General features: G+C 33.0%; 1 protein-coding gene across 1 annotated transcript in view; it reads left to right on the top strand.

Annotated features, from left to right (window-relative positions):
- Positions 1 to 26,893, top strand: part of SERPINB7 (serpin family B member 7) — a 35,615-nt gene extending 8,722 nt beyond the window's left edge. Inside the window, exons 2-8 of the mRNA XM_074285650.1 lie at positions 6,132 to 6,317; positions 8,052 to 8,093; positions 8,729 to 8,842; positions 13,343 to 13,460; positions 17,214 to 17,356; positions 21,469 to 21,615; positions 26,430 to 26,893. Coding sequence (XP_074141751.1) covers positions 6,150 to 6,317; positions 8,052 to 8,093; positions 8,729 to 8,842; positions 13,343 to 13,460; positions 17,214 to 17,356; positions 21,469 to 21,615; positions 26,430 to 26,828 — 1,131 coding nt within the window. The 5' untranslated portion in view covers positions 6,132 to 6,149 and the 3' untranslated portion in view covers positions 26,829 to 26,893. The remainder of the gene's footprint in view (positions 1 to 6,131; positions 6,318 to 8,051; positions 8,094 to 8,728; positions 8,843 to 13,342; positions 13,461 to 17,213; positions 17,357 to 21,468; positions 21,616 to 26,429) is intronic.
- Positions 26,894 to 27,113: the final 220 nt, after the last annotated feature.

Genomic DNA, 27,113 nt, shown 5'->3' with positions numbered 1-27,113 from the left:
CATCTTACAAATAAATGAATGAAATGAAAAGTACCTGTTATTTTCTAGGCATTATTCTAGGCACAAGGGACATGATTACAAAAAATAGCTAAGTCCTGTCCTCAAGGAACTTATATTTTAATGGGCAAGAGGAAACATTTAGAAGAAGATAGCCCAAACTGAACTGGATTGTTGTGGGAAGTGGTAGATGTCTACTTGGAGGTCTTCAAGGAAAGGACTGATAAACTTTTATTGGGCATGAGGATTTGTTTTCAAGTATGAGGAGGAGATGCTTACTGAAATCCCTTTTAACTCCAAAAGACTGTGGTTCTCTAAACAAGAGCTGAGTAGTGCAGATGATTAGTTAAAGACTGGGAAACATTAAGCCTAAAGAGATTTAATCGGAACATGATCACCATCTTCAAATATTATAAATATTATTGAGAAAAGAAAGATTAGATTTACTCTAAGTGGCTCATTAAGTAGAGCTGTAGACCTAGAGTCAGGAAGTCCTGAGTTGAAATCTTGCTTCAGAAAACTATTAGTAGTATAATCCTGGACAGACTTAACCTCTTTGTGTCTCAGTTAGTTCATCTGTAAAATAAGGATAACCTAACTCCAAGAATAAAATGAAGGACAAAATGAAATAATATTTGCTAAATGCTTTGCAAATACTTAAGTACCATATAATTGCTGATTATTATTTTAAAAAATGCAAAGATGGAATTAGTGAGAAGTTATAGCAGAACAAATTTTGGGTTGAAACAAGGAATAACTTCCAAACAACTTCAATTATCACATCATTGATTTGTTTAGGTAAAGGTTAGATGACCATTTCTTATGCATGTTATATAAGAGATTTTTTTTTTTACTATAAGTAGAGGTTGATTAATTTCTGATGTTCTTCAAACTTTAAGACTGTTTGATTTAAAAAAGAGACATTGTACCTGAATGAGGTCTACAAAAGCAGATATTCAAAGGTACTGCCTTTATAATTTAAAAAAAATGTTTTACTTATTTTATTTTTAATTTATAGAATAAAATAAGCATTTCAGTAATATTATATAATAAAAAGGTTGCATGCTGAAACTGCAAATCTGTTATGTTCAACATGTTATTCATCTTAAATATATAATAAAGTTATTATGTAAATTTATTTTTTCTGTTTTTCTTTCCCCCCACCCTAGAGATGGCTATTAGACAAAATATGTATGCATGTGTGTGCATATACACATAAAAATCATTCATTACATATTTCTATCTATCAATTCTTTCTGCAGATAACAGATTGCATATTCTTTCATATGTACCTTCTCAAATATATAAAGATATTTGTAAAATTTGTATCATTCTTTAATTATATTCTCTAGTCATCTAACCCTAAAGCAGAAAACATGGATGCATCTGGATCCTCATTTATAGGCCTAATACCTATTCCTATTGAGCCTTAAAAATATTTCAGATATCAGTTGAAGAATTACAAACTTTTGTTGAATTTAATTTCAATATCATTTGGTTAATATTACCTTCAAGAGGTATAAATTGTGGAAAATAAACAGGACAGTCTTGAAAGTCTAGTGGGCTTAAGACAGCCCAAACTGGAATTACAGGGATTCCTAATCCAGAGTCCAAAATATGGATGGAATGGGGTGGGCCTGAAAGAAACTCTTCAGAGGTGCTCTGAGGAATTTCATCATAGCACTGAGGTCTTTCTATTGTTCAGAAATTACAAGCACTATTAGGAATAATTTTATGATCTTATGCTGATTAGAACATGTTAGAGTATGTCATTTAGTTCATGTATAGGTCTGATTTTGCATCTCAGAGTCTAAAAATACTATTGAGCAGAAGACAGGTGAGAAATTGGAAAAAAGACTTGAGTAACAAAGGACTGTTTTGTAAACAGGGAGTAGAACATTTAAGTGAATATTCCCCAAAAGGTAGTACATATTTTAATACCTTTAGCATATTTCACCATGATTTGCATTTGAAGTAACCAACAAGTAAATACAACATGAAAGAATGGAATTGCTATGAAAAAGGGGTGAGACAGGGGAGTAATTTAAAAAGCATTAAGTTGAAGAATGAAAAACATCATGCATAAGATAGAGGGTTTGGCTGGAGTAAAAAAGATCTGAGTTTAAATTTGGCTTCAGATATTTATTTAATTGACATACTAGATGCTTCCTAAATGTTGTGACCCTGGGAAAATTATTTTATATCTATCGGTCTCATTTTTTTTTGATGCTAAATTAGGTATGATGATAACACCTACTTCCCAAGATTGTTGTGAAGATAGAATAAGATCTTTGTAAAGTGTCCCTAGACATAGTAGGCACTTCAACAAATGCTTATTTCCTTCTTTCCTGGGAAAAGATATAGGCATTTGGTGATTGAAGGATTATGAAAATCCCAATTGTAGGATCTGAAAAAATAAATGCTGATTTCATGAACCTTTCAATGGATCTGACTGAGATTTCTCTGAAGTAGCTGTTCTTTCCATTGACATAGATTGTGACCATCTGTGCTTTCTCATGTTCCAGGGTCTCCCAAGCATTCTCCAACAAGATCTAACCAACATGCTGAAATATCTCATTTAGATCTTTTCACATTTTGTAGGTAGCCATGGGTGTCCATCCTTCTCACATGACTGATCCACCTCTTTTTCCAATCATAATCTGGTCATCATAGAGTACTGATAGTCACTGTCTCTATCCTATTCAAACATAAGAATCAATGGGATGCAACTTGGAGTATGAGCTTTCTACTTGTTGAACTTAATATTGGAAGGTGTGCCAGGTTCTCTGAGGCTCTTAAAGAATGGAAAACCTTTTATCTCCCAGTTGTATCTTTAACTGTATTTCTAATTTAAAGGCCATGATAAGAGAGGATTTACCTAATTATAGAATCATAGAGTTAGAAGGAATCTCAGTGAATATCTAATCAACTTCCTAAATTTTCAGATGAGGAAATTGAGGCCCAAGGAAATTAAGTGCATTTCTCCAAGTCACACAAGTAGTAAGTGTCAGAGGCAGGATGCTCTAATAACTCTTGAGCTATTACTCTTTCCTTTGTCCTATACTGCCATCCCACTTAGAAAAGCTCTGAACTTTCATCCGATGGAGAGGGGACTTCCTCCTTGAATCTTCTGTATTTCACTAAGTCTTTTGGCCTTGTCATAATGAAATTGGTTTCAAAAGCAAAGATAGCCACTCTTAGATTATTCTTTGCTATACTTTTTTCCTAATGTGAAATAATAAGATAACAAAGTAGCCACTATTAGGTTTCATGTCTGTTGTTCCTTCTACACCCAAGACTTTCCCAAACATTCATATTGTCAAATCCAGGAGTTCTTGAGAAGGCACAGCTCAGAACCCTTGTTCTGCCTGACAACAGGCAAAGGAGCATAAAAGAAACAGATATGGCCTAAGTAACTTTTAAGGTAATTAATATAACATAATATAACAATTGTAAATATAATTAATATAACATATAAAAATCTAGGATAACCAGTTTTTAAGTCAGTAATTCTTAACCCAAAATTTCTGAATACACATACATATACACATAAATTTGTATCTGTGTGTATTTATTTATATATGTATATTAATATATATTTAAATATAATTGTTTTCCTTTGAAATCCTAGCTATTTTATTATATGAATTTTACAAGATCTGAGAAAGGATCTATAGGCTTCACCAGACATCAAAAGAGGTCCATGTAAAAAGAAAAATTTAAGAACCCCTGATTATTGAATAATTTAGAAATTCTAAATATAAGTGATTCAGGAAGAGACAAATTCCTATGGTTAGCACTTTTCTATTTGGCATATTATTACTGGAAATATCCTCTGATTGGTTCTTAACACAGTCATCTCACTAATAATGGAATGGTAAGTCAGAAACAAAGGCCAATCAGATGCAGAGAAATACTCTTAACATCTTGATTGCTCCAAAGATTTATTTTTTCTGTCTTTGCCTCTATATGAGTCATTTTCTCATTTGCTGCTGTGAGTTGTCATTTCTACTTGTACTCCCATCTAAGTCCCCACCAAAAAGTCAGAGAACTGATAGTCTGCAGAGGAGCAATGGTTAAATGGTTAAAGTGTGAGATATCCATGACACTATTTCTTATGTCATTGGAAATTTGCTTCAGACTGCTTGTTTGCTGCATAAATCTCTTAATTACTCTTGGGGTCACCCACAAACTTGAAAATGCACTATAAGACTCCCAACCACACAACCCTGCTGCAATGACATTTGTATTAAATAAGGTGGGACTTCACAGTTAATTAATCAATAATCACTTATTAAGTACCGAATTTGTGCCAAATAATTACTGTGACTACATAGAAAGATAAAAACATGGTCCCTGCCCTTATAGAAGTCACATTATAATGGAGTAGAAAACATGCAAAAATTATATATTGTATATATGTGAGCATATAAAACTACATATAATGTACATATATAGTGTATATATGTCTATATAGACATACATACATACTTCTATATAGTATAAATGGAAACTAATTTCAGAGAAAAAGTATTAGGGAAAGATAACAGAGGAGAAGATGGGATATGATTTGAATCATTTAGGTAGACAAGGAAACCAGAAAGAAGAGATGAGGAGGAAAACATTCAGGTATGGAGGAGAGCCTGAGTAGGACCTAAATCAGGATATGGAGGCTCATGTGAAAAGAAGAGCAAGGAGGCAATTGTCTCTGGATCTCTGATTAAATTCAAGGGAATAATATCCAAGAAGACTGGAAATGTAGAAAGGGGCCAGATTGTGATGGGCTTTAAATGCCAAACAGAAGATTTTATATTTGATTCTGGAGGCAATAGGGAGCCACTCTAATGTATTGAGTTGGCAATGGTCATAACATGTCCAGAGCTGTACTTTAGGAAAAACATTTTGGCAGCTGAATAAAGGCAATGGGGAGAAATTAGAGGCAAGGAGATCAACTTGAAGGCTATTACAACTGTGTAGCATAAGATGATCAAGGCCTGTCCCAATATGGTGAGAAGAGAAAAGGGGAATATAAACAAGAAATGCTATGTACTTGGAATAATTTGGGATCATTCAAAGAAGTTTCCCAAATGTGATCACATCCTCACACTTTCTTCTATTCTGTGTCTTGCTCAATGCTAATCTTATTATATTATGTTAGGTATGTACTGGTTGTCCATTTGTATGTCAACCTCTGGACAATAATGTATAAATTTCCTCTTATAAAATGGGAATAATAATAATAATACCTAAGTCCCAGGGTTGTTTAAAAGGCTAGAAGTAAATCATATTAGGAAACGTGGCTATATAAATGTGGCTAGCAAAGGTGGTGATGATAGTGATGGATTGATGATGATGATCAGCATCATAACTGATAGGTATTTTGCCTACCAGTATAGGTCCTAACCCTTCTGAACTGTTATGCATATCTTTTTGTTAATCCCACTTGGAGGCACTACCTACTTAACTAAAGATTTTTCTCTAGGCTTTTTGATGGATGTTCATGTAGCCCTCAGGGTGTGCATCTGTTTTACTTAACTTTTTTTTTTATTATTATCATTTTTAAAAGCCTGGTTCTCCCTGTCTAGTCTAGGTTGGAAATGAAGAGCTTCCTCATGAGTCCAATCCTACTCCTGACTGAGATAGGAGTTTTAACATACTCTGCTTCTGACCTACTCACTCTTCCTTTGACATATAATGGTTGTCCAGTCCTGGGAACTTATCATATATTCCAGTGAAGCTCAAGAAATCTGCCTGCCTCTGCTTCCTCAGTAGCAGTTATAGCTGAGTTTCACCATGCTCAACCAATCTCTTATTCTTATTATAACACTGCTTCATTGCTTTCTTATTTTAATAGGAATAATAATAATAGTGGACATTTATATGGTACTTTTTTTGCAGAGTGATATATATATATGCACATATATATATATATATATAAGATATATGTATATATGTAAAGTATGTAGATTATACTATATACGTTATATATTTTTAGGCAACTCTGTGAAATAAGTAACAGTTTTTGCTAAACTATTTTACTTGTGAGGAAATTAAGACTCAAAGAAATTCACAGAAAATATCAATGAGCTAATTTATACATTATATATATATATTTCTTTTTTTTTTCTCTTTAGGCTGTGTTCAGTTTCACGATGGTCTCCCTTGCTGCAGCAAATGCAGAATTTTGCTTCGATCTGTTCAAAGAGATGAATACAAATCAAGGAACTGGCAATGTCTTCTTTTCTCCTCTAAGTCTCTTCATCGCTCTCTCCTTGGTGCGGATGGGTTCCAGAGGTGATTGTGCAAAGCAGATTGATAAGGTATATATAGGTACATGCATAGAGCAATATTTCTACCTTCAGACATGATCTTTTTCAGCTTATCAGAACTCTGGTTTGTTTGTTTTTTGTTGTTGCTGTTTTGGAGTTTTTTTGGTCCCAAATCCTGTGCTCAAGCAACCATTTAATTGGAAATTAGCTGACTGCAGAGGGGGAGATGTAATATTTTCCTATAGAACCATAGCCTAATAGTCTTGTGTTGGGAAAGGACTCCTTTTAAAATGCTCAATGTAAAGTAAAGAGGAAAATAGGAGAAATTTCATAGAATCTTATAGAATCTGAGGATTTCTTCCTTTATTCAGAGACTATGAGGTCAAGGAGGCAGAAGAACATGTGTGCCCTTGTTTAAAGAAATATCAGATGATTTTTATATGATGAATGGTACAGATGCTACTCATATTATGATGTATTCCAGAAAGATTCTGATCTATTTTATTCTCCTGTCATTCTCATAAGCCTGAGAGTTTTTATTTACTTCACAGGTACACATACACATGTGGCATTAAGTCAGGCTCAGAGTGAGAGGGCCATCCCTCCTTTAGAAGCTTATTATATAAAAATCAAGTAGTTGTCTGATTTCAGAGCCCTATTGAATGTTAAGATGACTTTATACTTTGTGTGAAATTTCTGTGACTTTTCATAGATTCCTCCTATATGTCTGGATATTGAAGTCTTAGATCTTGAGCCTTGAACGTATAATGTCTTAAAATAAAGATGATGGAATTGAAGTTTCACATATCTAGCTCCCTTAACTTCTAAAAACTATCCTCCATAGCAACAATACCCAAGGACTCTAAAGTAAAGTTTGTATTTTTTAGTAAAGATGAATTTTCTAGTGTTAGTCCTAGAACCAAATTTAAATCCTGCCTAAGACATTTATTAGAAGGGAAAACCATTTAATTTACTTCAGTCTTTTCCCATTTTAAAGATGAGGAAGATGAGACTGAAGTAAATTAAATTTGTAGTGAATCAGCTCATGTATTACTATGAAAGCTTGATGTCGCTGGCTGACAATAATACATAGAAGTATAATACTCCAGTCAAAGGCAGGAAGGAATATATTTCAAACTCTGCTGACGGTGCAAAAATAAATGCCTTGTCCTGACTGAGCCTGCCCAGTGCAGCTTTGAAATGCTAAATAACTGATGCCAATTGTTGGTACATTATTTTGGGCTTGTCTAGGACTGTTCTTTCTCTGGTGATGTCATATACAGGTTATAGAATCACATAGAATCATAGGTCACAGAATTGAAGATTAGTGCTAAAAGGTTCCTCAGAAACCAACTAACCCAAGTCCATTATATTACACATGAGGAAATGATGTTAACAGAAAGATATTGTATAAGGGAGGATTGGTGATAAAAGCAGTCCTGATGTGGTACCAAAGAATTTTTAAATCCTGTCAATAAAAGGGGTGGCAGAAGAAAAAATTCCCAATGACTGTCTCTGCTTTACCTGGCCTTCTCCCAAAAAAATGCCTTTGAAAAATACATAACTAAAAGCTAAATGAACTCTAAGATGCTATTAACCTTAGGAAGGTCTTCTGGCTCTAACAATCTTATGATTCCACTACCCTGTTTAATTGGAAAATAAGAGGGGGTTATTTTTGGTTTTAAAAGTCCTCTTGGTTTTCTGCAGTTATATGTATCACTCACAAAAACATTATTAGCTTCTTTTAAAGAAGTACTATTTCAATCTTTGTGTCTCCAATTGCAGGTTCTTCATTTTCACTCTGACCAAGGATCTTCGAATTCTGGGGTAAATATTTATAGGGCATTGAAATTTTTTCCATCAGAAGTAGTAAAGAATGTGACTAAATTGAAAGAAATCTGCTTCCTCTTCCTCTTCTCCTGACCAGAAACTATAGTTCTATGTGGCTAGAAAGAGATGTTTCTCATCTCTCTAAGCTAAATGATGAAAACTCAAGGTTGGGGTTTTTTTTTAATCTTTCAAAGAAATAACATTTGAATAAAAGTTTGAAAAGTTTGAAAATCATCAATTTGTCACAAGTGACAAGTGACAAATAAGATTATGCAAAATGATAAACAAAGACATATGTCAGTGCTTTGTAGTAAAGGAAAAATTAACTATTTCAGTCATTTAGGATATGTAACTTGGAAAACAGTAATTGGATCCACACCACTGATTTTAACTTAAACTATATTCATTTTGAATTCAATATTGATTGCTTTATGGTTTTATGTATATGTATATATACATATGTATATATATATATATAAAGTGGTATTGTCTAATAATTTCATGAAAGTGTTTCCACTCTTTAGTAGAACTTCATAAAGAAATGTGGTTATTTACATACGTATATCTTCCAATTCTAGGAATGAATTAACTACTTGTCTTTATCTTTTTAATGACAATCTGACAACATCCAGGGACTCCAATCCCAGATGAAAGCACTTCTCTCAGAAATAAACACATCAAGTAATGATTATCAACTCAATATAGCCAATGGTCTGTTTGCAGAAAAGATATTTGATTTTCAAGAGGTAAGCTGAGCTGTTCTCATTTCAACAGATTATTTTTATTATTATTTTGCCTAACAGGTTATTTGTGTGATAATTCAGGCACTTCTTCATAATTAATTCTAGCAAGTTTATATGGAAAGAGCACTTGAGATTAAATCAAGAGAAGTAGTTTTGAGCTTTAGGACCATTGGCAAATTATTTACTACTCTGAATCTCAGGCATTTCCTATCAATAAAATGGGAAAAAATCCTTCATGCATTACCTAGCTCTTTGAATACAGAAAACGTAGGTTTGAGTTGTATAAAACTGGATATGTCATTTAACTTATCTGAGTTTCTCTTTTTTCATCTAGGAAATGAAAAAAAGTAGCATTTATACTACATATCTCATGAGATTATGAGAAAAAAATTACTTTATAAACTTTAACTGCTATCAAGACTTTAATCCACACTAAGACTTTTGGAACACCCTCAATAGTATGTTAAAGTTTAAGATTTTCAGGCTTAAAATTATCTAAGAGATTTAAAATACCCTGAATAGAAGTGATTTGCTATTATTTAGTACAAAGCTTCTTAAATTGTGGGATGCACCTAATTGAATGTGGAAGTCAAAAAACTCGGCAAAAGTAAATAGTTTCTGAACACAATGACCAAGATTTAATTCAAAACAAAACACATAATGAAACTGAAATGTCCGCAGTGCTTGCCCATGTTGTATCCAGGAACTTCATTATAGTTTTGCTTCTAAACACACTGAATACATAAATGCTACCAGAAACACCTCAGTTCAAATTCCAAATGGGGTCATGTAAAAATTTCTCAGGTAATCAGAAGTCATGAGTGGAAAAAGTTTAAGAAGTTTGATTTAGTGAACAATTCTCAGGATTTTACTAGCTCTTTAAGCCATATGGGTAAATAAATGTAACAGGGTAGTCTAAAAAAATACTGAAAAATGGACTTCAGGTATGGTTTTCAGAGCTGTCTTCCCATCAACACAGCTGAAGACTTGATTAACTCAAGGATTGTTAATCTACATCCCTAAGGTTTGTTTATCCTTATGGCAAGGAAACATTGGCTTGCTATGATACCCAGAACAGAATACCCAGAACTGAATATAAATAATGCAAGCCTTTTAATAACATTTATTTCTTTGAAAGCTGAAAATGAGCTAATAGTTAATATCTAAAAAACAGCAATTATAATTTACTAGGCTGGTTCATTTTTCAGATCCCTCCAAAATTCTACTTTTCCCCTTTCTTGATCTTTATTTTCCTATCTACTAAAGCACTGGGACTGGAGTCAGAAAAACCTGAAATCAAATCCAGCCTCAGACACTTTCTAGCTGTATGACCCTGGTCATGTCACTTAATCTTGGTCAGCCTCAGTTTCCATTTCTTAGGACTATTGTGAGAATTAAATGAGATATATTTGTAGAATGTTTAACATATTTTTTGTTCAATTGTTTTTAGTCATATCTGTCTCTTATTTACACCATTTTGGGATTTTCTTGGCAAAGATACTAGAGGGGTTTTCCATTCCATTCTCTACCTCATTTTACAGATGAGGAAACAGATGAGGAAACTGAGACAAACAGTTTTAAGTCAACTGCCCAGGGTCACATAATACGTAAGTGTCTGAGTCTGGGTTTGAACTCAGATTTTCTTGACTCCAGGCCTGGCACTCTATTCATTGCACCACCTAGCTGCCTATATCTGGTACATACTAGGTGTTTAATAAATGCCTGCTTTCCCTCTACTTCTGTTAATCCACCCAACTATTTACTACTATTACTGCTATTGGTACTCAAGGTTCTGTACTCTGGCCCAGCATCACTTCCTTTAGTCCACTTCTTCTGCTTCTCCTAAAAGAGGCCCATGAAGGAATTTCAGAAACCACTTTCTACCACATCTCTGCCCCAGGTTACAGATCCAAATATAAGCCATTGAAATAAGGAGTTGAATAAATACAAAAACTATCACAATGAACAGACTTGATTAATAACCAAGGACAGAAAATAGAAAGACCACACTTTGCTCTCAAACTTCTTAACAAATATAGCATCTACTCAATCCACTCATTTAAAATATAATAGGCTCTTTTAATTGGCCAATTTAATTGTTCATATCTTTGGAGCAGAACAGTGACATGGAAAATACTCAAGTTATTAAATCTGACTTTAAAATGAACTGTTGTTCTTATATTTGCTTTTTTGTTTAGTCTTTGTCTGATTCTCTGCAAATTCTATCCATGCAAAACAAGGGAGCCTTGCAGATTTATTCAATTCAACATGCCCTTATTAAGCAATTAATATGGCAAGGCACCTGAGTCATGTGAAAGGGCAAAGATAATTTAGCATGCTCTAAAGGAATACTAATGATGGATTTTCAGGCATTGTTGAAAAACAAACAAAAAAGAAAAACAGTTCCTGATTTCAAGGAACTTACATTCCATTTGGAGGTGTGAGATGGGTACACCACGTACTCAGGTAAGGAGTATTAAATTATATACAGGTGTATAAATAAGGAACTTCGAGAGAGAAAAAAGCAGAAACATGAAGAGTGACTAGGAAAAGTTTTGTTTAACATATGATGCCTGAGCTTTGCTTTAAAAGTATCTGAGATAAGAGGTGAGGAAAGAGTATATTTTAAGCATTCATGGGGTACCAAGGATATAAAGGGATAAAGAGAATATGGAATATAACCAGGAGGAGATATACAACCTGGCTATGGCTCTCATTACTGCTTCTATCAAAAGTATATTCTTTTGTCACTTCCTTTTCTACCTACCTATTATGTCTGATGTGGGAAAGATTCCTCAGGAGAGAAAGTGACTGCCATTTCAATGACAGTTTTAAAAGAGGATTTTTGTTTGTGGTAAGGGCTTTACTATTCCGTTTTTCCTCTCAGGTTTGGGTTGATGATTGATGGAGAAATGAGTTGGGGGAGGGAGATAAGACACTCAGATTTCACACCCTGCTAATAATAATAAGGTGCCAACTTCAAGCTTCCTTTCAACAAACACTTGGATTAAGTCTAAGTTTATTGTCTAAGAGACACACCTTTCCTGAGGGCATGGGAGGTAATGACTTTGGTTTAAAAAAACTTACTTAGTTATGAAAATAGTAATTTGCCACAGTCAATCATCTCAAGATCTGATAATAGACCAACGGGGATGGGAAACTTAGCAGTACAAATATCAACACCTATTTCTGACAGAATCCTGGGAATGTGATTTGAAGAAACTTTAATAAGTAAAAAAAAATTACTTTTTTTAAAATATAGCTAGATCCAACAAGATAGAATGAAATTAGCTGGTATTTCATTGAGCAAAAATACACATAGGAAGACTCAGTACCCAGAATTGTATGATAACTGAACTTATAAAACAATGAACACTTTACATATATGGTAAAGGCACTTTTAGAAAATTCTTCTCTCTTTTCCTCTTTGAATTGAGCATTTCCAATGCTGAGAGTCTGAGGATCTAGGCCTGGGCTATAGCATTCTTTAATTAGATGATCTCCAGAAATCATGTAACAGTACAGTTTCTCTTTTCTGTTCCTTTGGTGGAGAGACCAGATTTTCTAATTCCCAGATCAGGCCACATAAACTGACAAGTGACATTCCTTTGGCAAAACCTTGTTAAAAGTATATTTACTTTTATTAATTGGGATTGCCTTAGAAAATCAAAGCCACCATGTATGTAAACTAAAAGTTATTGACTATTAAGTGCTTATAAAGCATCCATTAGTATAGGGTTGTATGTAAGGAACATAGAGAAGGTCTCTTGGGCTGGATCCCAGAGTGTAGTGGGGGAATAATATATAAAACAAAAACAAAAACTCAAAAGGTAAGTTGTAAAGGATTTTAAAAGTTAAACAGAGGAGTTTATAGTTTATATCATAGACAATATTGAGCCATTGCTTGAGTATTTTTCTTGGTATACTCCAAGGTATATTCTCCTTGGTATATTTCAGGACTGAAAACACCTTGAGACAGGTGACCTTGCACAGTCCTTCCTCACTTAAACCCAGTTCACTTGCATGTTATGGCATCACCTCCCTGATCACGTCCCATGGTCCTCCTCAGAAATAAAAGACAGACAACAATAACAACTTCTGTGAGCTCCTGTTACCAGAGCTGATCTACAACTGTTCTGGGACTTAACAGTCTTAGCAGAGAGGTTAAGTGAATTGCCCTGTTCACATAGTTAGCATATGTCAGAGGAAGGATTTGAACTCAGGTTTTCTTGACTTCAAGATCAAGTCTTGCTCCACCAAAGCAATCTGATTCTTTTATTCAATTTTTTTCATCAAGCTAAAAAAATTAAAAATTAAAACTCAACTAGATATTTAGAGAAAACTGCAATTAAATTTTGCTTAAAAATACAAATATAAAATGAGACAAAATATCATTTTCTTTTATCAAGTGATGCTAGGCACAACCTTCTCTGAACACCTATGCTTGTGTTTATACTATTATATATAGGCGATGATTGTTCTGTTAATATATTTTTATTTTAGAATTTTTTAAAATGTGCCGGAAGCTTATATAATGCCAAAATAGAGCGTGTAGACTTTACAGCTGATGTAGGAAAAACCAGGAATAAGATTAACCAATGGATGGAGAATCAAACAAATGGTAAGTGTAAAACTTTTTTAAAAATACTTGCCAAAGTTATATGTGTATATTAAGATCTGAAATAAACCAAGAAGAGAAACCTCCTCCTTATCCATAGTGGTTAATGCTATCATTTAGCATCTCTGAACTATTTTATATACCTTTCTTTGTTTCCCTAGTGCTTAGGACAGTGTCTTGAACATAGTAGATACTTATAAATGCACTTTAACTGACTTGCTATCCATCCAGTATGCTTTAGAATAAGGTCAGTATGTGAATGTCATCACCACTCATCTATACCTTAGTTAGAAAGTAATAATATAAAATGACTTACTCTCCAGTTACAAACCAAATATCACTATTACCCATTAACATTCTATTTCCTTAATTAGGGAGTCTACCATGGCTCTACCAGACCTAAATTTCCTATATTCTGTCTCTTCCTTTGTATTACTCCTCCTAAACCTATTCTTTTCTCTTGTTGAAACCTTTAACACCCTCTACAGCCAGTTATTTCTTAATTTAGCCTTATTCTGACTTAGTTTGATTTTCTTCTTTTCCCATCTCAACTATAGTTAAATATTTTAATTGTACATTGTCTTCTGCTTGGAATTTCTCTTCACTATCCTGTACCCTTCAACTTTGGCCAAACCTCAGCTCTAGAATTACTCCCATTCTCCATATCCTTCACTTCTTCCTGATCATAGGCTGTTGAATATGAGCTAGAGGAATTCACAAAACTCCGATGATTGAAAACATTAAAGTTCATCTGACTTCGATAGGGCTCCTTTTTAAGCATGAGAATAGAGAGAGAATATGGAATGTAACCAGGAGAAAGTATACAACCTGACTATGGCTCTCATTACTATTTCTAGCAAGGGTATATTCTTTTGTCACTTCCTTTTCTACCTACCTATTATGTCTGATATGGGAAAGAGTCCTCAGGAAGGAAAGTGACTGCCATTTCAATGACAGTTTTAAAAGAGGATTTTTAAAAAGAGAGTTGCACAAAACTCCAAGAGATTGTGGCTTGCTTAAATAATAAAATAGGTATGTGCAGACTGGTGTTCCTGACTCCAACTTCAGCACTGTAACCACTTTGACATGGTGGCTTGCTTAACACGTGGAAGAACCTGGGATTAATTTGTTTTGAGCATATAAACTTGATTTCTTAGAGAAATGAGTCTATGTATCAGAGAGACTACTCATAAAACAACTATGGCTAAAATCACTTTCTTTTTTTTAAACTTAAAAAAACTTCACATTTTAAAAATTTTGCATTTAACAAATAACCTCCCCAAAGCATTTACATATAAATTAAAATAGTGAAAGATAATTACTTATGAAATTGCAAATTTGACTATAAACAGCTTCCTTTTAGTCAATCAGTCAATAAGCATTATTAACCACTTAGGTGCTAGACACTATGCTAAATACAGGAGATACAAAAGAAATCTAGACATTCTCTAATCTCAAGGAAGGCACAGTCTGATGGAGGAAACAATGAGAAAGACAACATGAAAACTATTATGTACAAACATGGTAGGGTGCACTAACATATAAGTAAGTATATCATAAATTTAACTTTCTACTTTTAAAGCTGGTCTGTTTGTCCATATTTCCTTTTGAACTGATATTTTCTAATCATCTATCTGGCCACTGGACCCAGATTTCTCTGGAAGAGAAAATAAAGCAGTTGACTTTGCACAGTTCTCCCATCACTTCAATTAAATTTGCTTTTATGGCATGGCATCACTTCCTTGATGTCATGGTTCTTTTCAAGAACAAAATACAAAAAACAACAACAATAATTATTATTTTGTCATTTTGTATAGTTTTTTAAAAGGGCCTTAATCTTACATATTACATAAAATTCAACCATTAGCCTTGACAGAGATGCCTCAAGGAAAATATCTCAGAAAAGATATCTTACTTTCTCTGGCAGATTTTGCCTTTACGTCAAACATTTTTCATTTTATTTGGAAGAAAAGACTTATTAGATATTATCCTTTTCTCCTTCTGTTGTAAAAGCTATTCTTCCTTTAAACAAGGTATTTCAGTTTAACTTTGGGTCCTCAGTAAAGTAAGTGTGTTTCTGTGACTGAAACTACAATAAGAAATATTGCATGTATTTTTGAAAATAAATTTGTAAAGATACAAACATAAAATTGACCTTGGAAAGAGAAGTGAAATGAATTAATTTTCTTACCTCTTCTGGATATTATCTGGAATTTGGTCATCAGCCATGGCATAGCTTAAATATACTCTTACCACAAAAAATAATATAATAACAGAATATAAGGTTGTTCTTTTCCTACAAGAAGACAACTTGGTTGTCTTTGCACAGTTAGCTAAAGTCAAGAGTTCATCCATCATTAAATAAAAGGGTATTAGATTCTCAGTACCTCACAATGTTATTTCTATGGTTTGATGGATCCATGATCTCACTCATGTGTACTCTCTTTAGTAATGTAGATCTCAACCTATGTATGCTTCTTTATTCTCTGTGATTCTTGTTCATGTAGTGCAAGAAAAACCCCATAGGAAATTCACTAACATAATAGAAGTCCTCCTCTAAATGTCTTGATATTGAGTGGGTACCAGTAGAACATGTAAGCTCTCTAGCAGCTATTACTTGCTCTCACTATATGATCAACCTATATATATATATATATATATATATATATATATATATTTCCTTATCCAATATCTCTTTGATGATTCCACACTTCAGTGAAATTCTTTTTTGGTAATGAATTGTATCCAGTGTTTACTTTTCCATTTCCCTTTGGATGATTCATAATTATAATTTTGGAAAGGGCTATATTCCATGACTCATAGCACAAATATCACTAGAAGATGATTGATATTAAAAAGATTGATTTTTATTTCAAGGAGTTACCCAGGGCCATTCAAAGTACCCTGTACTTTCTCAGATTTAGTGTAGCCTAACTTCTCAATTCTGTTTTTATTGCATTTCTCTTCTATTCATATAGATATTAGTAATTTAGATTGTATCTTGATAAATATGTGAATTTAACAAGCATTTGGAAAAGGATTTTTCAAGATCCTTATGAGTTAAGAAATTTGTCTTCTTGATCTTATTTTCTCCAGTCTAGGCAAGTGTTCTACATTATAGCAGTAGCCTTATTAATGTATGTTGGATATATAATTTCTTTGTGGTACATTTGTTCTCTCTTACTACTGTTTATCCATGAATCTGAAACTTATGAACACTACTTCTTATGTCTTTCATTTCTTCCTACAATATTTATTCTATTGACTAATTCCTAATAGGAATCTGGTAGGGACTAATTCCAGGTTTGGGATTCAACCCTGCCCTATTCTACCCTTCAATCAAGTATTTTTCAGACTTGGTCATTCTATGACAAATGAGTATAATAATAATTTTTCTCCCTACTTCATAAAGTGGTTCTGAAATTCAAAAAATATCAGATTTGTAAAATATCTCTATAGTGATAGACAACTATATGTTGACTCATTGCATTTATTAAACTATTTAATTTAGAATTTGAGATTGTGAAGATTTTAGAAGACTCTTAATAACTAGGAAATTTTTCCTCATCATTTTTTCAGCTTAGTGGAACCAAAATGGTATTGGGAATTCCAGATATTATGATGATTATGAACAGCACTAAAGATGGGATGATGGAATCTTATTGAAAAGTTATAATATCTTATTGAAAAAATCCTGAGTACTATTATCTTATTAAAGCAATATATCTACTTTTTTTCCTCAATATTTTTCAAAAGGCAAAATCAAGGATATCTGTCCAGTGGGTAGCATTAGTTCATCGGCAGTAATGGTGCTAGTGAATGCTGTGTACTTCCAAGGGAAATGGGATGGGGCATTCACTAAAAGTGAAACCATAACTTGCCGTTTCAAGTCTTCCAAGGTATGTGAATTTCTGTTACATGTATGTAAGCCTTTGGTTATTTATCCTTATTGAAAAATTGTAATTATACCAGCACTGTGTTCTGACAATTATTGAAAACTCATATTTTTTCTATATTAGCAAAATCAGAAAGCCATATGTTTTTAATGTCAGATTATACAACTTCCTATCTTAAAATGTTCATTCAAGACAAATGTAGAGAAGGAAATAAAATAGCTTATTTTCATTGAAAATTATTAAATTTAAAAACAAACAACTATTTACTGATTATGGACTCTGGACTGATTATTCTATAAGGGTTTTGGGGGTTTAGGAGGAGAAATATTTAAACTTAGATAAAAATATGCTTTTTTAAAAAAATAGAACTGATACTCTATGCAACAAAGCATGAAAACAATAGTTCTCTAAGGCATTTGTTATATTTAAAAGAAATTAAAATAAGGGAACAAAATGAAAATGCCCATTCTTGATTTGGGGATTTTTATAGTACCTGGAAGCTTATCATTTATAATTATATACAAGTATTTTTTGCTATTCACTGTTTGCCACTTTATTGAAGGAACTAATGAATTGATAGGGAATACTGATTTTTAAATTTTAAAATGAAACTTTCTAATTGTGAATTTAATAACAAGTATAGTTACTTCACCATACAAAGAACAAAAAAAGTCTGTATATGAATCAGCTTCTGAAAATGTACAGTTCACATTAATAAATCCCCTCCCATGTATATAATTAGGCATGTTTCTTGTACTGTGTTTGACAATGGGATATTTAACATGTATAAATAGAAAAGATTTTCCCATTGTAGTCTGGTATCTATGAGGACTTGGAGGTTTGGTCAAAAATTCAACTAGGTTATTATTACAGGAAGGGAATGAGAATTTTTTTCATTAAGCTGAAAAACAAAGCAAAAATTAAGACCCCAAATTTTTATTGATCATTTATTCTGAATTGGCCACTGTATCAGGCTCTGGGAGGAGAGACATTTAAACTTACATTTAAAATAATATCTCTTCTCTAATTGAACTTATATAATGTGCAACAATGTTCCCTTTAGCTGACCTTCACTTTTGGAATATGGATGAGAATAGACTTTTTCAGATTGGAAAGAGAAGTGAAATGAGTTAATTTGCTTACTCTTCCCATTGAGCAGAATCTACTCTCTAGGCATCATCTTGACCTCGCCTCTGCAGAGATATTTCTCTGTCCCTGTATGTGTTTGAAAAAATAGTGCTAATACAATAATTTTTACTTGTTATTGTCTAAGTTCACAAAAAGAAAATTTAATATAAAGAAATCATTAATGTTTTCCTAGCAGTACTTTAGATTCTACAGTAAAATGACAGTAGATAGCAATGCCAATTAGTTTACTTTTCACCTAAGGGTTGGGAGATCCCTGGACTAAACTCTTGTTTTACTTTGGAACATTTATATAAAATACAATTTTAAAAAATTGTTGTCAATATAGTTCTCCCTCAATTGTCTCAAAAGTCTCCATTCAGGAGGTAAAAAGGAAGAAAAGGACTCATTTTATCTTTCTATTCACATAGAAAATGTATATCTTCTCTCTCTTTGTCTATATTACTCTACCTATCCCTTAACAAATAATGGATTATAAAATCAGGCACAATTAAGATTAATTATATTTTTATCTGAATTATCTAGGATAGTAATTAAGGGAGGAAGAATGAACCAAGTTTATAGGACAGGAAAATTTTGTAATAAATATCTACTGTCTCAGGTAGATGTAAGGAGAGAACAAAGACAGCTACTTTTCCATCTAGAATTTATCTTAAGGCATGCAGCATCTCCTTGGTGTTTTTGGCTATCCCATCTTTCCCAACGAAAAGCAAAAAGGACTCTAGAACCCAGAGCTTTAGCAGTAGCTCCATGGCAATTGTGTCATCTCAACACCCAGTTTCTCTGTAACCAATTTCTTTTAGTAACTCATCTCAGTGACTAGTTTCTCAATCAGTCTCTTGACTCACCACCATTCACTTTGTGGGCTAAAGTTACTCTATCAAAACATCTTCCTCATACTCCATTGTCATGGTGCATTTTCTCCTCAAGGAAGCAAGTCAAATGTTTCTGTTCAGATCAGCAGAACTTCATATCCCATCACATCTTTCTCTATTTCAGAGAGGTCTCATGGGATACACCAATTATCATATATTTTTTATAATTGTTAATGTTTTAGGCAGTTGCTTACCCACAAAATATCCAAATGAAAACTATTTACCCAGGGTCTCTTCTGAGAATCCTGGTATCTCAAGTATAATGGATATCATTAGAACTGATGAAAATTAGGCAGAAAGGGAAGTCATATTTTAATTTTTTTCTTATTAAAAGACCAAGTTACTATTTCTTCACTTTTTCAAATTAGAAGTTTTAGGAAACATATGCAGTACTTATTAGAATAAAATATCAATGAAAACTAATTTCTGAATTTTTAAAAATATTCTTGTTTGTTTTTTTCTTCATTAATCTCTAAATACAATTCACATTGAAATTTCCTTAAGATAATGTGTTCATATCTACTACATAGACTTGTTACAGCTTCAGGAATATTAATTATTTGGGTGGAATGAGGAGAAACCAGAATATGGAGCCTGGTTTAGAGAAAAATAGGTATGGAATCTCAGGAAAAAAACAATTCATCTGTGCTTGATTTAAATGATTTGGAATGAACCTGATGTTACATGACCATGTGCAAATTCTTACTTATTCCAAAAGTTAGCCCTTAATAGGACAAGTTGACAATATATGTGTAATTTTAGGAACAGAGAATAGATATTTCAGACTTTGAGGGAAATGGTCCCTTCTATTCTGGCCAGAGAATTATACTTTGATTAAACTGATATAGAGAATTCCTAATAAAAGAGTTCCTTTCTACAGATGTAATGAGGTATCAAATCTACAACTTATATTTTAAAAGACTTACTTGTAGTGCTAAGAAGTTAAGAGCCTTTCCCAGAGTCACACAGTCTGTATTAGAAGGGCATGAATCCAGACAGATCTTCCAGTTTCAGAAATCAGTTCTCTGTCCACTGCCCAGCAATGACTTTCCCTGAGTATATCTCAAGCTCTTTCTATATCATTAACCATTCCCTGCTCTTTTGTTCCAATTTTGGAGGAAGAAGTGTCTCTTCTTGATTAGGAAAATTCCTTTACTATTCATGTTCTCTCATTTCTCCTCCTTGTCCTCCTTTATTTTTTTATTTTATTTTTCTCTCCTTTTTGCCTCCTTCTTCCTCCTCATCCTCCTTTTCTCTTTGTCTCTGTCTCTCTGACTGTCTATTTCTGTCTCTGTCTCTCTCATTGCTCCTTGTTTTCTCCATTCTTCTTTGCTGTCTCTAAGCATATACAATCTCCCCCCATTCTTAAAAAGACAAAATAACCCTCTTTTAACTCTATCATCCCCTCAAACTTTCTTCATATGTCTTTCTTCTCTTTCATAACTAAACACCTAGGGGAAAATACTTATCTCTATTCCTTTCTTTTATTTTTTTTATTTCCAACTTAATTCTCAACTCCTTAAAATGTGGCTTCCAATTCTACCAGTAAAGTGAAATTGCCCTTTCCAAGGTCATCAACAATCTCTTAATTGCAAAATCCAATCATTTTATAGTTAGTATTCTAATCTATCTTTATATACCAAGTTCACAGTATTTCTTACATACTTAGCATTCCAGTCAAACTGCCTGTTTATCTTTGTTCCCTGTACATGATATTCTGTTTATTGCCTCATATATACACATATACACACATTTGTATTGGTTTAATTATCTGGATGTTTTTTCTTCCAAGTAGAACACAAACGTCTTGATGTTGAAACAGTTGGGAATATTTCATTTTTATCTTTGTATGTTTACTGCACCTACCACAGTCCCTGGTTCACATAGACATTTAATAAATGCTTGTCAAATTGAAGTGAATCACATAAATAGTGACACAATATGATAAAAATACTATGAAATAAAAGAAATAAAATTATTTCAGAAGTACTGTAAGAATCACAAACTAAGCAATATTTTAAAATAGTTCTAGCTATACTCTGTTGAGAATAAGAATGAGAAAAAACTATACTCTTGACGTTTTTTTTTTAACAGTGCCCTGGGAAAACAGTTAATCTCATGCATCAAGAACGCAAGTTTAACATGACTATCATTAATGACCCAGATATGCAGGTCCTTGAGCTCAGATATGTTGGTGGAATAAGCATGTACATACTACTACCTGAAAATAATCTATCAGAGGTAAGCTATATTGAATGTGAAGCAAAAAAAGAAAATCAATGACTATTGTCTTCTTTGGGGATACAATGTATTATTTTCATGTAGAAACAATTGCATGTGTCTAAAGTTGGAAAGGAACTCAAAGGAAACTAAGTCTAATCTCTCCCTTTTAAAGATGAAGTAATTGTGTTCCAGGAATGTTGAATGACTTGCTTAAGGTGGCACGGGGAGTATCAGAGGCAGGATTTGAATCCAAACTCTTTGACTCTTTAGTAATGTGCTAGATTGATTTTCTGTCCAGTTTATATTCTTGAACAACAGTGAGGACTCCAAAAAACCTCCACAAACTTTTGTTTTTGTGGTTTAGGGCTATTGATATTTAACAAATTAAAATTTATAACATCTTAGCATTGTTGCAAAAAGTGTTGACTTTGTGGACTACTTGAAAGGACCCCCAGTGATTCACAGGTTACTTTGAGAATTGCTATTCCATAATATGATTCCTATTCAAACATTGGAATATAGATATTATCTATGCAAAAATTACTATTTGGTAAGTGTCCCATTTTTATCCAGTTCCATTTCTTATTCCAAGCATAATAAAAAAATTAGGTAAAGATGAAATTGCTAAATCTGTGGTCATACTAAGAGTAGTTCACATTTTTATGGTGATTTTCAACTTGAAAAGTGATTTTTTCCAAAATAATACAATGCAAGTATTTTTTTCTTTTCCTTTCTATGTAAGTAGAAGAAAGATTTAGAAAGTTGTCAGTATTTATGCAGCTAATAAGTAGCAAAGCTGGTGTTTGAACCCACCTCTGCTCTATCTTCTGGCTCTAAATTAATTAGTTTTTCTATTCTAGTTCTTAACTAAGGAGGAATGGAAATATTTGAGAGATATTTTGTCACTGTTATAATAAATTCAATAATAAACTTTGAAATTTTCATATATATATGTATACATATATATATATATATATATTTTTTTTTTTTTACTTTATATATTATTTAGCCAGATTTCAATTTTCTGCATCTGTGGAGCCAGAAACTACTGCAGCTAAACCAGGATAGGAAATAGTTCAGAAAAATATTTTCCTTTAGTTTTGAATTCATCAAATGATTTGATACCATTAATGGCATCAGATTTATTTAATATTAAAATACTGTTTCTTTATTAATATGATTTTATAGGCTCTAACATTAAGAGCAGCTAGGTGGCACATTGGATAAAGCATTAAATTCAAATTCAGAATGACCTGAGTTCAAATTTGGCCTCAAATACTTAATAATTATATGAGCCTGAGCAAGTCACTTAACCCTGTTTGCCTCAGTTTTCTCATCTGTAAAATGAGCTGAAGAAATAAATCACAAACCATTTTAGTATTTTTGCCAAGAAAACCCCAAATGAGGTCATGACGAGTCAGAAGTGACTTAAATGATTAAATAAAATATTAGTCTCAGATTCTTGTTAAGATTATTTTTGCATCCCTTAAAAGCATAAATTCACGAAGAAGAGGTGACTCTAAAATATGTCAAATGATGAGAAAATCAAATCTAGAATCACAGGACCACAGACCCAGAATGAGAAGGTACCCAAGAGGCTGATTTGTCCAATTCCATAACCTTTTTTTATAGATGAGGAAACTGAGGCCCAGATTATTTGAGTGATTAAGTGTAACAAGTTATATAAATGGAGAGCATCTGAGGTAGAATTCTTGTAGGATCATACATCTAAAATTGGAAGGACTTTCAGAGGCCTACCAGTTCAAGTCTATTATTATTTTAAATTTTGATAATGGCTTTTTAGTTTTAAAAGATACACAAAGATAACTTTTAACATTCACCCTTGCAAAATCTTGTCCAAATTTTTCTCCCTTTCTTTCCCCAACCCCCTGTCCTAGACAGCAAGCAATTCCATATAGGTTAAACATGTGCAATTCTTTTATACATATTTCCATATTTCTCATACTGCACAAGAAAAATCAGATCAAAAAGGGGAAAGAGTGATAAAGAAAAACAAGCAAGCAAACAACAACAAAAGAGGTAAAAATACTATGTTGTGATCCACGCTTAGTCTCCATAGTCCTCTCTATGGATGCAGATGGCTCTCTCCATCACAAGTCTATTGGAATTGGCCTGAATCACCTTGTTGTTGAAAAGAGCTACATGCATTATAGTTGATCATCATATAATTTTCTTGGTACTCTCTTGGTTCTACTCATTTTACTTAGCAAAAGTTCATGTAAGTCTCTCCAGATCTCTCTGAAAATATCCTGCTGATTGTTTCTTATAGAACAATAATATTCCTTAACACTCATGTAACATAACTTATCCAGTCATTCCCCAACTGATGAGCATCCACTCATTTTCTAGTTCCTTGCCATTATAACCAAGTCTATTATTATGTAAATGAAGAATTGAAAGCTCAGATATTGGGCTCAAGTGGACTTGACCAGGGTTCCAAAGGTAGCAAGCATCAGACGGATGATTTGAAGCCAGAACTACAGATCAGAATCAATATATTTTCAACTATTCCATGATGCCTATCAGAGCTGTTGTGGATCCTTCACAAAATGCATAATTCATATAAAAATTCAAAAGCCAAAGAGAATAATGGAAAGAAGAACAGATTTGAACTGTGTTTTGAGCCCTATTTTTGTTGTGTACAAGCTACATGGCCTTGGACACAAGGGTCTTCTGGAGCCTTTATCTTCATATGTAAAATACAGATATTTAGCTCTCCCAAATGTGAGAAAAATTATATATCTTAAATGCTATAAAAATATAAGATACTATTTTTTTTAGGTGAGGGATTTGGGGATTAAATGATTTGCCACATGTACAGAATGTTAAATGTCTTAAGCTGGATTTGAAGTCAGGTCCCCCTGGGCAAATCACCTAACCCAATGTGCCTCAGTTTCCTCATGTGTAAAATGAGCAAGAAAAGAAAATGGCAAATTACTTCAGTATTTTTGTCACAAAAACCCTAAATGGGGTTACAAACAGTCAGATATGACTGAAAGGCCTCAACAACAATTATTATTAAAATGTAGATTTCATGTGGTGACATAAATATGACTTCTTTGACTTAAATATAGTAAAATACAAGGACTATAAAATTCCATTAAGAAAAAAAAATTAGAAGAAATATATGTATGCAATATTTAATTAAAATGTATAGGTAAAATTCATACAAACATTTTCTCTCCTCTATCTCTGCCATAAACTATAAGTATCTTAATTATCTTGAGAATGATAGCTTTTATTTTTAAATTATCCTAGCCTTTTGTTTCTCCTCCTCTTCTCAGATTTGGGCTACATTTCTATGACTGGAACAGGACAAGTAGAAGTAAAATTATTGTGTCAGTTTCACTGTATGTTAGTAACGCTAATTAAATTTCTGGAGCACGAGAATGGGGAAACCCTTTTATTCACATACTTTCCCTTTCATCCTCTTCTACACTATTTATAAAAATGTTCTCATATTACTTCCTCCTATTTTTTTCCTTCTTTGAAACATCTACAGAGTTATTGAGAGTATTAAATACAATGTCATTTATGAAAGTCATTTGAAGTATGAAGAGCTTTGCAGAAATATTATCACACATGGATATGTCATTCTATTGAGGATCTATGATTTTGTAGTGTAGGTGGTGCCCGAATAGATTGTAATTAGGTGGTGCAGTAGGTAAGAGTACCTAATGTGGAGTTGTCTAGTAGGTCCTTAATCAGAAAGTTACTATGGGAAAGTCCCTTAAACTCTTTGTTCCATTTTCTTATCTCTAAAATACATGCTAATGATAGCACCTGCCTGACAGGGTAGTGAGATTTGAATAAGATAACAGACTTAAGCACTTTGACAACCTTAAATACCATATAAATGCTAGCTGTTATGGTTTTTGAGAACTTTATTTCTGGGGAAGCTAGGTGGCTCAGGAATAGAGCACTAGCCCTGAAGTTAGGAGGACCTGAGTTCAAATTTGACCTCAGACATTTAACACTTTCTAGCTGTGTGACCCTGGGCAAGTCACTTAACTCCAATTTACAAAAGAAAGGGAGAATTTTACTTTTGCTTTTCTTTGCATCCCTGATGCTAAGTACAACTCTTGGCTCATAATAATAAATGCTTATAGGGATTGGATAAAAAAAAAAAAAAAGAAATTTAATCAACTTGTGAGTCAACTTGGTGATAAACTTCTCTATGCTGAGTGAAACCAATATTCAGACAACTAGACTGAGACTACTTATTCCTTGATAGGGATGTTTCATTCCTTATGTTTCATTAGAACAAACTTCAAGAGTCCAAAGTAAGCCATTGTCATTCTATGGTGAGAAATCCTTAGTGGAAGATATCTATTTTCTTTTATTTTGGTTAATAGCAATAATAACTGACATTTTATAAGCTCTAAAGTCTACAAAAAAAAAAAAAAACTTTTACATAAATCTCTTTTGAACTTCTCAACCATCTTTGTGATATAGTCATGGCAGTTATTAGTATATTCATTTTACTTATGAGGAAACTAAGTCTCAGAGACACTAAGTAAATAATCCAAAAATATGAAGGATATAGTCATTAAATATCAGAGACAAGATTTAAACCAGTCTTTCTGACTTCAAATCTAGTATTCAGTTCTTCATATCACATTGCTTTATATGTGGATTCTTTGAAGTTTTACATACCAGTTTTCTTGAAAATGACCAGTCTTTTTTTTTTTTTCTGTCCTGAATTCTAATAGTCTAGAAATATTTGTGAGTTTCCTAAATCACAGTGGTTAATATGTCTTGAAATCAATTATTTTATACACTAATTTAAATGGCCTATTAACTCTCCTCAGGTTGAAAATAAACTGACATATCAGAATTTAATGAACTGGACCAGTCCCAAAAGAATGAAGCTGCAGTCTGTGGAAGTATTTGTCCCTCGCATCAGAATTGAAGAAACTTATCAAATCAAGAAATACTTAAAAACTCTGGGAATGACATATGCCTTTGATGAATCAAAAGCAGATCTTTCTGGAATTGCCTCAGGAGGTCGTTTATATTTGTCAAAAATGTTGCACAAATCCTACATAGACATTACTGAAGACGGCACTGAGGCAGCATCTGCCACAGGAGATGTCATTGTGGAAAAGCAGCTCCCAAATTCTGCTCTATTTAGGGCTGATCACCCATACTTGTTTATCATTAGAAAGGATGATATCATTTTATTTGCTGGCAAAGTCCTATGTCCTTGAAATCTAGGAGAGGGAGAGAGAGAGAGAGAGAGAGAGAGAGAGAGAGAGAGAGAGAGAGAGAGAGAGAGAGAAGAGAGAGTGTGTGTGATGATTTCCTGCTTAAATTGTCAGTTTCATGAGTGAACAATCATAAGTGGATAGAATTATAATCAAATGGAAGGGCCTGGTGTTTCCCTTATATTATTTTTCTCCAAATACTGGCTTCATTACCTAATTTTAAAAATGATTGGCAAGCACACAAACTTACTGATTCACTACTGCCCAATCCACTTTCTGACCCATCCA

This window comes from Sminthopsis crassicaudata, chromosome 1, assembly GCF_048593235.1.
Source record: "Sminthopsis crassicaudata isolate SCR6 chromosome 1, ASM4859323v1, whole genome shotgun sequence".
Lineage (NCBI taxonomy): Eukaryota > Metazoa > Chordata > Mammalia > Dasyuromorphia > Dasyuridae > Sminthopsis > Sminthopsis crassicaudata.
Note: the sequence above shows the minus strand (reverse complement) of the source record. Positions and strands in the feature narration are given on the sequence as shown.